The sequence below is a fragment of the Chiloscyllium plagiosum genome, chromosome 33 (assembly GCF_004010195.1).
Source record: "Chiloscyllium plagiosum isolate BGI_BamShark_2017 chromosome 33, ASM401019v2, whole genome shotgun sequence".
Taxonomy (NCBI): Eukaryota; Metazoa; Chordata; class Chondrichthyes; order Orectolobiformes; family Hemiscylliidae; genus Chiloscyllium; species Chiloscyllium plagiosum.
Window position 1 is genome coordinate 31,029,806 of NC_057742.1, and position 13,238 is coordinate 31,043,043.

At 43.3% G+C, this 13,238-nt stretch overlaps 1 protein-coding gene across 1 annotated transcript in view; it reads left to right on the plus strand.

The window, feature by feature from the left end:
• Positions 1 to 12,711, plus strand: part of LOC122539982 (integrin alpha-8-like) — a 108,375-nt gene extending 95,664 nt beyond the window's left edge. Inside the window, exons 17-19 of the mRNA XM_043675234.1 lie at positions 537 to 688; positions 10,924 to 11,061; positions 12,619 to 12,711. Of these exons, the coding sequence (XP_043531169.1) occupies positions 537 to 688; positions 10,924 to 11,061; positions 12,619 to 12,690 (362 nt within the window). The 3' untranslated portion in view covers positions 12,691 to 12,711. The remainder of the gene's footprint in view (positions 1 to 536; positions 689 to 10,923; positions 11,062 to 12,618) is intronic.
• The last annotated feature ends 527 nt before the right edge of the window (positions 12,712 to 13,238 follow it).

Consider the following 13,238-nt stretch of genomic DNA (forward strand, 5'->3'; position numbering starts at 1 on the left):
CTGTCTGATTAATTAGTTAGCTGATCTATGGATATACTGTAATGGAATTCTGACCTCTCTCATTCAAAGTAGGAAGGAAGAATTGAATTGAGTTTGGTACTTAGTGGCATGACAAATGCAATTAGAAACCCTACAACAATTAAATCCATTATACATTATAATTTTGTTTATATATGGCCATCAATTAATCTCAAAGTGCACTTCTATAATGATATGTAGTTATTGGCTCCTATGTGTACTGTGAATCTGTTACTGTATAGACATTAGCTTCAGTTTATGTTGACAGTCTGAGTGTCCAGTCATTGGCTCCAAAGTACACTGTTAGTCTTGTGTACAGTGATTAGGTCCAGTGTACATTGTCAGTCTGTTGGTAAACAGGCATTGACTACAGTACACGTTGACCAGTCATTAGCTCCAGACTACCCATCAATCTGTTGAAGTACAAGCATTTGTTTCGGTGTACAGGGTACTCTATATAATAACTTAATTCTATAAATATTTGGCCATTAACTCTTCCTTATTTTCTCTGTTTCAAGCTTTGAATGGTCAAATCGAGTTGGACAAAAATAAGCAGCGTTCCCAGCGACGAATCCTTTTCCTGCAATCATACCAAGCCCAGAAAAATTTCCAGTTTTCTCTGACGAGAAATAAACAAGCAGCCTGCCAAAATTTCACTGCCTACCTCAGGGTATCTGCCTTTTCTTAACTTCATAAATATTCCAGTCGATTGTTTGTGAACATGCAATGGTATTCAGTGCCAGGGAGTAAAGTTTTCTCCAATATTGAGGCCAGTCTCAATCAAAAGCCAGACCGGACCAAGAGTAGCAAAAGACAGATATAGGATAACCATCTTTACTCCTTCCAGCAGTGTTCATTAACTCCCAACCATTGGAGAGTATCCTCCAGTGGAAAAGTGGAGAAGTTTCTACCTCCTGAGCTGAGTTTTCGCTTTAAACTGTGGATGAGTTTTGGGTTGGGTTGTGGGGTGTTATTAAAGTGTCAAATATTAGCTGCTCAACACATATCCAACTCCAACCCCTACATCCCCACCCACCCCCAAAATGCCCATCTCCAACCTCAATAAATGTTGTTCAGACAGCCAACTCCTCCAAAAAGGCTGCCTGGTGAAGGAAATGTGACCGTGAATATCATTTCCAGGATCATTTTAAATATGACCTCCAGACATCTGGATTTTCCCAGCCCTGGGTAATCTGGAAGTTTAATTGGATTGAGGAGTTTAGTGATTCAGGGGTAAAGGTGCCTTCATTCCTAACCCCTGGATATAATTGAGCTCCTCTCAGTGCACACATCCTCCCTCCCAAAGTCTCTGATCCTAATTTAGGACCACAGTAGCCCTAACCTCACCAGGCCTGAGAATTCAGCAATGAGTATTTATGGTCTGTAACAATTCACCTCCAAAGGATATTAATTGAACAGTAACTTTCAAAAGGATTAATACTTGAAAAGGAGAGATTTACAGGACAATTGGAGAAAAACAGGAGAATGCATCTAATTTCAAACAGTCAGCACAGATATCATGTAACAAATAGCCAATCTTTTAGGTGCAATGAATTTGTTTGATTCTATAAATACCAGAAATTCAATGGAATCAAGATTTAGTTTTCTGATTCATGTCAAAATTCCAAAATAGTGCAACGTTCACTTTTTAAAAATTTATTTTAAAGGAGCAAATTAAATAGGTCAAAATGGAGTTGTTCACATTTGATATTACAGTTGCAGAACCATAAAGTGACTGCAGGTGGGGCTGCTGAGACCAGTGGTGGGGGTGGGGAGGGTTGCACAGCATCGCCACCAGCAGGCGTTTAGTGAAACTACAGGAATTAATTAATTTCTCTCACTCTCTTCCTCATAAACACATCAGGAGATGATATAATATACTGGGTCAGATATTCCACTGGCCAGACAGATAGCCGTTTCAGCGGTGCAGACTGCAGTTGCATTTGCCAGGGAAATTGAAGATTCTGACAGGCAATTTCCCTGTGTGCGGGACCCTCTGGGAAAAAAAACACTTCAAGTCAGAGAATTCAAAGTGTTCCAATTTTGTTAAGTTATCCAGAGAAAGTGAGATAATTAGAAACTGATCTTTACCTTGCAGAAGTTCAATGCCAAATCTTGGACACTTCTTCCTACTGCCCCCTGGACCATGACCCCACATCTGAACATCAACCAAGATAGTCACCAACCTCTACCTTGGGAGATCCTGCTGCCGCTGCCACCTCCAACCTAGTAGTTACACAACCCTGGACAGCCCACACTATCTCCTTCCCAAAATCCACAAACCAGACTGTCCCAGTAGGCCCATTGTATTAGCCTGTTCCTGCCCCACCGAGCTCATTTCCTCCTACCTTGGCTCCAACATCCCTCCACTTCTCCATACCCTGACCACCCACAGCTGAAATTCCTCTGATACCTGCCACCATATTAACAATTCCTAATTCTCTGGCCCTAACTGCCTTCTGTTCACCATGGATGTCCAATCCCTCTGTACCTCCATTCTCCACCCAAACCGTGTGTGAGTTCTCGGCTTCTTTCTCGACCAGAGGCCCAAACAATTCCCATGCGCCACCACTCCTCCTCTCACTGAACAATTTCTCCTTTAATTCATCTCACTTCTGCCAAGTCAAAGAAGTGGCAATGGGCATCCGCATGGGTTCCAGTTATGCCTGCTTCTTTTTGGGGTATGTCGAACAATCCTTGTTCCAGTTCGACACTGGGTCCCTCCCACAACTGTTTTCTTGGTATATCAATGACTGCATCAGTGCCACTTCGTGCTCCTGCCTGGACCTTGAAAACTTCATTCATTTTGCCTCCAACTTCCACTCCTCTACAACTCTCACATTGTTCACTTCCATCACCTTCATCCCTTTCCTTGACCTCTCTGACTCCATTTCAGGGAATAAACTGCCCACTGCCAACCACTACAAAGCCACTGACTCCCATAGCTACCTTCACTACAGCTCCTCAAACCTCACGTCCTGCAAGGAGTCCACCCCATTCTCCCAGTTCCTTCGCCTATGTCACATCTGTTTGGATGATACCACCTTCCAAGATCAGCACTGCTGACATGGCTTGCTTCTTTCATGACCAGGGTTTCCCGCTCACTGTGGTTGACAGGGTCCTCAACCGTATCCGACTTATCACCCGTGCTTCTGCCCCTGCCCCGTCCCATCACTCACAACAGCATGATTGCATCCTCCTAGTCCTCACTTTCCATCCCACCAGCCTTTGCATCCAAAGGATCATTCTCCCCCATTTCAGACAACACCAGCAGAACACCATCACCAAAAACATCTTCCCCTCATTCCCCCCTCTGCATTTCACAGGGATCATTCCCTCTGGGGCACCCGAGGCCATTTCACAACCAACAATACCTCTCCCCTCTCCATGGCACCTTCCCATGTAACTGCAGAAGGTGCAACATCTGCCTCTTCACTTCCTCCCTGCTCACTATCCAAGGGCCTAAACAGCCTTTCCAGGTGAAGCGGCATTTCACCTGTACCTCTTCCGATTGTGTATTGTATTCACTGCACCCAATGTGGCCTACTCCACTTTGGAGAAACCAAACGCAGACTGAGTAACTGCTTTGCAGAAACCTCCAGTCTATATGCAAGCATGACTCTGACCTTCCTGTAGCAGGTCATTTTAACGCAGCATCCTGATCGCACGCCCACCCACCTGTCTGTCTTCGGCATGCTACAGTGTTCCAGTGAATCACAGCACAAACTGGAGGAATAACATCTCATCTTCAGACTAGACATTTTACAGCCTTCTGGACTTAATATTGAGTTCAACACCTTCAAATTGTGAACCATTTCTTCCCTTTCTGTTAGCTTGTTATCATGTCTTCTCTCCCTTCCCCCCAGCCCAGTGTCTGTCTTTTTGAGTCTGCCATTCTCACATTCCGATCACTTAATCTAAACTATCAACATCTTGCCTGCACCAGCACTCTACACCCAATACCCTCATCCCCAAACTATTTCATAAATTCTGTCCCCTCCACATTTCTCTCTAGCTCTGGTGAAGAGTCATCTCGATTCAAAATATTAACTTTCTCTGTCTCGATGGATGCTGCCTGACCCACCGTATCTCCAGCATTTAATGTTTATAGCACAGATTCCAGCAGCTGCAGTAATTTGCTCCTTCATTTAAAAATTTAGTCTAACTCTTGGATAATTATTAGCATGTCCCAACAATTTAGCACACATCCCCTGCGTCCTTGCCCCGCAACCTTACTTTCTTCAAACCCTTGCACACTCAGTATCCTTGACAATTCTGACCCTCAACCAAGACCCCCTTGAACTCAACATGAGTCCACCTCACCACCTCCACACACACATACATTCACCTCCCCCTACCAACACCGGTCCTGACATCCATGGCAACTTATTTTCCAAGCATCCAACCCCTAGACCATAAGATATCAAGATATAGGAGCAATATTAGGCCATTCAGCCGATTAGGTGTGCTCTGCCAATCGGTTATGGCTGATATGTTTCTTGATCCCATTCTTCTGCATTCTCCCTTGACCCCTTACCAATGAAGAACCTATCTATTTCTGTCTTAAATCCACTCAGTGACTTGGCCTCCACAGCCCTCTGTGGCAAAGAGTTCCACATCCTCCTCATTGTAGTTCTAAAGCGTTCGGCCTTCACTCTGAGCTTGCCCTCTCGGGCCTGGTCTCTCCTACTTTTGGAACAGTCTTCTCCATCTCCACTCTATCCAGGCTTCTCAGTAAGCGTGTGACCCAACTGGCATCCTAATTACATGGCACCCTGCCTACCTGGCTTTTGAGTTACTTGATAGCCTACTTAACTGGCACCCTTAACCCAGCTGGCCCCCTAATCTGACACCTACCTTCCACATGTATCTCCCCACTTTTGTCAATGTGATGCGCTGCTAGATATTTGTAACTCAGAATATCGCACACTGACTGCCACAAAATCTGGATGTGGTTTGACTTGAGCGGAAGGGGTAAGATCCAGTTGTTGTGGACCACCTTGGCACCAATAACATAGGCAAGGCTAGGGTGGAGGACCTGTTTGGGAATTATCAAGCACTAGGAAGGAAATTGAAGAACAGGTCCTCGAGGGTCATAATCTCTGGATTACTGCCCAAGCCATGTGCTAATTGGCATAGGGATAAGAAAATTAGGGATGTAAACACATGGCTAAGAGATTGGTGTGGGAAAGACGGATTCCATTTCATGGGACATTGGCATCAGTTTTGGGGGGGGATCTGTACTGATGGGATGGTCTCCACCTAAACCATCTGGAACCAGTGTTCAAGAGAAAAGGATAAATAGGGTAGTCATTAAGACTTTAAACTTGTGAGTCGGGGGGAAGGGAAAGGGAAAGCGATAGGGAGATGGAGTCAGGTAGAAAGATAAGCGGCAGGTTAGCATGTGTGCAGGGTTTAAGTTCAAGGCAGATGGGAATGAAGCAAAAAGGAAGGATAACTTAGGACATATTAGGAGAGATGTTGGAAATCATGAGGATAAGAAAATTAGTATTAAGATACTTTACCTGAATGCTCGTAGTATTAGTAACAAAGTGGATGAATTAACGGCACAAATATTCGTGAGTGATTATGATGTGGTAGGCATCACAGAGACATGGTTGCAGGGGGTTCAGGACTGGCAGTTAAACATCCAAGGATTTACAATCTTGAAAAGTCAGGGAGGTGGGCAGAGGGGGTGGGTTGCCTTGTTAGTTAAGAATGAAATTAAATCTATGGCATTGAATGACATAAGGTCAGATGATGTGGAGTTGAGGAACCACAAATGCAAAGAAAACCATAATGGGAGTTACGTACAGACCTCCCAGCAGTGGTCAGGACCAGGGGCACAAGATGTTCCGGGATATAGATAGGACATGTCAGAAAGACAAGTTCACGGTGATCATGGGGGACTTCAATATGCAGGTGAACTGGGTGAATAATGTTGCCAGTGGATCCAAAGAAAAAGAATTCATGGAATGCTAACAGGATGGCTTTTTGGAACAGCTTATGATGGAGCCCACAAAGGAGCAGGCTATTCTGGACTTAGTGCTATCTAATGAGCCAGACTATATAAAAGATCTTAAAATAAGGGAACACTTAGGAGGTGGCAATCATAATATGGTAGAGTTCAGTCTGCAGTTCGAAAGAGAGAAGGCAAAGTCAGATGTAATGGTTAAATAAAGGTAATTACAGGGGTATGAGAGAGAAATTGACAAAAATCGACTGGAAGCAGAGCCTAGTGGGTAAGACCGCAGAGCAACAATAGCAGGAGTTTCTGGGTGTAATTGAGGCCACAGACAGGAGTTCTTCCCAAAGAAAAGAAAATTATCCGGAGCAAGAGCACTGGGAAATCAGAAGATTGGGAAGGCTACAAAAACAAACAGAGGATAACAAAGAGAGAAATAAGGAAGGAGAGGATCAAATATGAAGGTAAGCTAGCCAGTAATATTAGAAATGATAGTAAAAGTTTCTTTCAATACATAAGAAACAAACGTGATGCAAAAGTAGACATTGGACCACTCCAAATAGATGCAGGAAGGCTAGTGCTGGGAGATAAGGGACATGAGTAATATCCCAAGAATTAAGGAGAGTTAGGGGACAGAGTTGAGTATCGTAGCCATTACAAAAGAGAATGTGCTAGAAAAGCTAAAAGGTCTAAAAATTAATAAATCTCCTGGTCCTGGTGGACTACATCCTAGAGTTCTGAGGGAGGTGGCTGAGGAAATAGTGGAGGTGTTGGTTGTGATCTTTCAAAAGACACTGGAGTCAGAGAATGTCCCAGATGAATAGAAAATCAATGTTGTCACCCCTTATTCAAGAAAGGATCAAGAAAAAAGATGGAAAATTATAGGCCGATTAGCCTAACTGCGGTTGTTGGTAAAATTCTAGAATCCATTGTTAAGGAAGAGATTTCTAAATACGTGGAAGTGCAGAGTTGGATTAGGACAAGTCAGCATGGATTTATAAGGGGAGGTTGTGCTTGACAAACTTGTTAGAATTCTCTGAAGGTGTAACAAGTAGGTTAGATCAGGGAAACCCAGTGAATGTTATCTACTTAGATTTCCAAAAGGCCTTTGATAAGGTGGCTCATGGGATGCTGCTGAGTAAGGTGAGGGCCCATGGTGTTTGAGGTGATGGTGGTATGGATTGAGGATTGGCTGTCTGACAGAAGGCAGAGAGTTGGGATAAAAGGTTCTTTTTTGGAATGGCAGCTAGTGATGGGTGGCATCCCGCAGGGTGCAGTGTTGGGGCCGCAGCTGTTCACTATATAAATAAATGAGGTGTATGAAGGGACTGGGGGTATTCTGGTGAAGTTTGCTGATGAGATGAAGTTAGGTGGACAGGCAGGTAATACTGAGGAGGTGGGGAGGCTGCAGAAAGATTTAGACATTTTAGGAGAGTGGTCCAGGAAATGGCTGATGAAATTCAACATGAGCAAATGCAATGTCTTGCACTATGGAAAAAACAACACAGGCAAGGACTATTTTCTAAACGGTGAAAAACTCCATAAGGCCAAAGTACAAATGGATCTGGGAGTGCTAGTCCATGATTAAAGATTAATTGAGTCCATGATTAAGAAAGCGAATGTAATGTTGTCATTTATCTCAAGAAGGTTGGACTATAAAAGCAATGATATGCTACTGAGACTTTATAGTGCTGTAAATGGGCCCCATTTAGAATACTGTGTCCAATTTTGGGTCCCACACCTCAGGAAGGACATACTGACACTGGAGCGTGTCCAGCGGAGATTCACACGGATGATCCCTGGAATGGTAGGCCTACTATACGATGAACAGCTGAGGATCCTGGGATTGTATTCATTAGAGTTTAGATGGTTAAGGGGAGATGTAATAGAAACTTACAAGATAATGCTTGGCTTAGAAAGGGTGGACGCTGGGAAATTGTTTCTGTTAGGCAGGGAGACTAGGACCCATGGGCACAGCCTTACAATTAGTGGGGGTCAATTTAGAATGGAAACGAGGAGACAGTTCTTCAGTCAGAGAATGGTGGGCCTGTGGAATTCATTGCCACTGAGCATAGTGGAGGTTGGGAGGTTAAATGTCTTCAAGGCAGAGATTGATAAATTCTTGATCTCGCAAGGAATTAAGGGCTACAGGGAGAGTGCGGGTAAGTGGAGTTGAAATGCCCATCAGCCATGATTAAATGGTAGAGTAGACTTGATGGGCCGAATGGCCTTACTTCCACTCCTGTGTCTTATGGTCTTATGGATACATCTCCTTGCATCCACCACACAAAGAACATAGAACAAAAACATAGAGCAGTACAGCATATTACTGGCCCTTCAGTCCTCAATGTTGTGCCGACCTTTGAACCTACTCTGAGATCAAATTAACCTACATAACCTACATTTTACTATCTTCCATATGCCTATCCAAGAGTCACTTAAATGTCCCTAATGTATCTGACTCTACTATCACTGCTGGCAGTGCATTTCACGCACCCAGCACTCTCTGTGTAAAGAACCAACCTCTAACATCTCCCTTAAACCTTGCCCCAATCACCTTTAAAATTTGCCCCCTTGTGATAGACATTTCCACCCTGGGAAAAAGTCTCTGGCTATCCACTCTATCTCTGCCTCTCAACATCTTGTACTCCTGTATCAAGTCACCTCTCATCCTTCTTCGCTCCAATCAGAAAATCCCGAGTTCCCTCAACCTTGCTTCATAAGACATGTTTTTCAGTCTAAGCAGCATCCTGGTAAGTCTCCTCTGCACCCTCACTAAAGCTTGCACGACCTACCTATAATTGGACAACCAGAACTGAACACAGTATTCCAAGTGTGGTCTAACCAGGACTTTATAGAGCTGCAGCATAACATCATGTCTCTGAAACTTGATCCCCCTAGAGTAGACTTGATGGGCCGAATGGCCTTACTTCCACTCCTGTGTCTTATGGTCTTATGGATACATCTCCTTGCATCCACCACACAAAGAACATAGAACAAAAACATAGAGCAGTACAGCATATTACTGGCCCTTCAGTCCTCAATGTTGTGCCGACCTTTGAACCTACTCTGAGATCAAATTAACCTACATAACCTACATTTTACTATCTTCCATATGCCTATCCAAGAGTCACTTAAATGTCCCTAATGTATCTGACTCTACTGGCTGCTGGCAGTGCAATTCACGCACCCAGCACTCTCTGTGTAAAGAACCAACCTCTGACATCTCCCTTAAACCTTCCCCCAATCACCTTTAAAATTTGCCCCCTTGTGATAGACATTTCCACCCTGGGAAAAAGTCTCTGGCTATTCTCTCTATCTCTGCCTCTCAACATCTTGTACTCCTGTACCAAGTCACCTCTCATCCTTCTTCGCTCCAATCAGAAAATCCCGAGCTCCCTCAACCTTGCTTCATAAGACATGTCCTCCAGTCCAAGCAGCATCCTGGTAAGTCTCCTCTGCACCCTCACTAAAGCTTGCACGACCTACCTATAATTGGACAACCAGAACTGAACACAGTATTCCAAGTGTCGTCTAACCAGAGCTTTATAGAGCTGCAGCATAACATCATGTCTCTGAAACTTGATCCTCCTGCTAATGAAAGCCAACACACCATACGCTTTCTTAACAACCCTATCAACTTGGGTGACAAATTTGGGGGATCTATGGATGTATACCCCAAAATCCCTCTGTTCCTCCACACTACCAAGAATCCTGCCTTTAATCCTGTAATCTGCCTTCAAACTTGACCTTCCAAAATAAATCACTTTACACTTTTCCATGTTGAACTCAATCTGCCACTGCTCGGCCCAGTTCTGCATCATGTCAATGTCCCGTTGCAATCTACAACAGCCCTCCACACTATTCACCACTCCACCAACCTTCCTGTCATCTGCAAACTTACTAACTCACCTTTCCACTTCCTCATCCAAGTCATTTTTAAAATTCACAAAGAGCAGAGGTCCCAGAACAGATCCCAGTGAAACACCACAGGTCACCAAGCTCCAGGCTGAATATTTTCCATCAACTGCCACCCTCTGTCTTCTATGGGCCAGCCAATTCTGTATCCAGACAGTCAGATTTCCCTGTATCCCATGCCTCATTACTTTCTGAATGAGTCTACCATGGGGAATTCTGTATCCAGACAGTCAAATTTCCCATGCTCATTACTTTCTGAATGAGTCTACCATGGGGAACCTTATCAAGTGCCTTGCTAAAATCCATTTACACCACATCCACTGCTCTATCTTCATTAATGTGTTTTGTCACATCCTCAAATAACTCGATAAGATTTGTGAGGCATGACTTCCCCTCACAAAGCCATGCTAATTAACTCTAATCAAACTATGATTTTCCTAATAATCATAAATCCTATCTCTCAGAATCCTCTCCAATAATTTGCCCACCCTCGAATCAGGATCTTGCAGTTTGGGGGAATTGTCCTGTGCCACAAATAGCATGGTGCTCTAAATTGTAGGGTTGATTTGTCCAAAAACCTCTAGGAATTAGAGATCAGTTTCCTGGACTACCAAAGACATAGAACCATAGAACTAATACAACACAGAAGGAGGCCATTCAGCCCAGCTTGACCATGCCGACCATCTCTGACCTTTTCAGTTTATTAGTGCTGAAACGTATTGTTGGAGGTGATCAAAGATAGTTTGACTGGAAGAGGGAGTTCGAGTTCATGTGATGAAATGTGCAGGTTATGTTACAATGCTAAAACCTGCTCAACTGCCCCTCAAGATGTTACTGTGAATCCATCAGTTGAAGAATGATCATTTTGTTCCCTCTTGAATCTCCGAGGCACCAGTAATCTGATTATCTACTGGAGACTGGGACCTCGAAGGGGACGCTCAGAGGGAGGTTGGGACTGGACTGTCATAACACCATGAATTCCTGGGCCAGATAAGTGAACTTATCGTCATTGTCTTTCACAGCAAGAAACGGAGTTTAAAGACAAGCTCAGTCCGATTGTTGTGACTGTGAACTGCAGTCTGTCTGAGGAGCAACAGCTGGGTTCTGGCAAACTGAAGCCAGTGCTGAGTCCCCGCAGTCAAACCTGGGTGACTAAAAAGGTAAAGTGGCAGGACGTAATTGTTGCAAAACTTACTGGAGTATAGGGTGACCAGACATCCTGATTTTTCAGTAAACGTCGAAGCAATCTCCTTGTTCAAAAAGCCCACATTTCACCATTCATTAAATATGAACTGAGCCTAAGGAATCTGTGAAATTTTCCTTCCTCCTCTACAACATTTTCACATCCCTATGGACTGCACACAGCGGATATTTTCTAATCAACCTGTTCAGAGATATTATTACGCACCTCAAGCACAGGTGGGACTTGAACGCAGGCCTCCTAACTCAAAGGTAGGGACACTACCACTGCACCACAAGCGCCACTACGTGCAGACGTCTGTTTCTGCCTCTTGACATCTCTCAGGGAATTGTCACTACGTTTTCTTTGGCAGCAGTGGCTCAAGTTTTGGATGATGACTTTGAAAATGGTCCAAGGAGTGGCATTGCCAATTCTGGCTGGACCTATTTCAGGAGATCCTATCACTCATCTCCCACCTTCAGCTGCCCCTCCTACAAACTCCTGCCATCGTTTACCCACCATCTCAAGCATTATAGAACCCCCCTCCTTACCAAGACTTTTCAGTGTGTCCCAGTTTTGACTTATTGAAAACCTGGCTCATTGTAACAGAGGAATACATTTGGTCTCTTACCAGCAACTTATAACAATGCATCTTGTCACTCAATGGATAAATACATTGCTCACTAAGAAACTAGGTCCAAGAATATCCATGTTTTTCCCACCCCACCACCATGTTCAAGTCAGCTGATGCCCTGAGGGCTAGTTGCTGATTCAAGATGAGAAAGCCAAGACTGCAATCTGAGAGGACCCTTTTAGGAAAATGTAAGCTTTTGGGGATTGAGTCCCCTGCTCCATCATTTATTACAATGTTTGCTGGCCCTCTTCCTGGATCTCTTGATTGTCTGTCAGGTCAAAGATCCAGCTATCACAGCATTCAATAAATTAATCTTCCAGAATCCTTTTGCCCATTTGGATAGTCCAGTCTAAATGTAGATTAAGGACCCCCATGAATATCACAACTCCTTTATTCTAATCTCCAAGCATTTCTTGCTTCATGCTTTATTCAATTGTACAACTACTTTTAAGGAGCACTGTAAATGATTCTCACCAACAGTTTCTGACCCTTGGTTTCACGAATCTTCAGTAAATTTACTTCTTGACTTTCTGTTGCAAAGTCATTTCTTATGACTGTCCTTATGTAATCCTTTTATAGCTTCTTTTTTGCTATTCTGGTTGTCTCTTGGAAGTGTTATACACTAAGATATTTGTTTCCCAGTCTTGAACAACTTATAACTGTATCTTTGTAGTAGTTATCATAGCTATTTTGCCACTGGTTAAATCTGCCTTGCTATACATGCATCAATCAATCTGATAATGAGCTTTTTTTTATATTTATTGTTCTTCGCATGATTAAACCTTGTCCCCATCCATTGTACTCTTTTTATTTGCCAAATTGCCTCACAATTCTAATCATAAAGGTCAAAAATCAGGAAAAGAAATGAAAATTGACCATAATAGTTCTCTCTCACTGTTGTAGACTCGCATTCTTCTGGACTGTGGAAATGATGGAATATGCATCCCAGATCTCAAATTAAATGCAACAGTGTAAGTCTGTTTCATGTTTCGGTTTGTACTCATCCTTACTGAGAATATTCATAAATAATCTCCTTCCCTAAAGAAATAAATAATTACTGACCAGAAATGTCTGTCTTGTCAAGGAATCTTTGATCAAACTTTTATGAATGGGGTTGAGGCTTACAGTGTATAATAAGGATCAAGTGGGAAGATTTTAATTATAGAATGAGCAAAATTTCTTTGTGGTCTTCTATAATCGTTGTTTTGAAAAGGACTTGAATGTGTTTCTGAAGAAATGCAACGTGCTCACGTGTAAATAGGCCGTGCTTTTAAAGTAAACAAATATGAAATGTATTGTGAGCATTTTCTTTGTGCCATGTCCAGTGGCTTGTCCCTTCAGTTGAGTATGTCTTATGCTCTGCAAATTCCTCCCCAACACTCTTTCTGCTTCCCTACCTCTCCTTACTCCTTTATGACAGTGCTGAACCTGAAATAACTCCGCAGAGGCTGGTATCCTGTCACCAAGTCACCTTTCATTTACGTGTGAGAGACCTTGACACTGATCCAGTTCCCTCAGAGTGA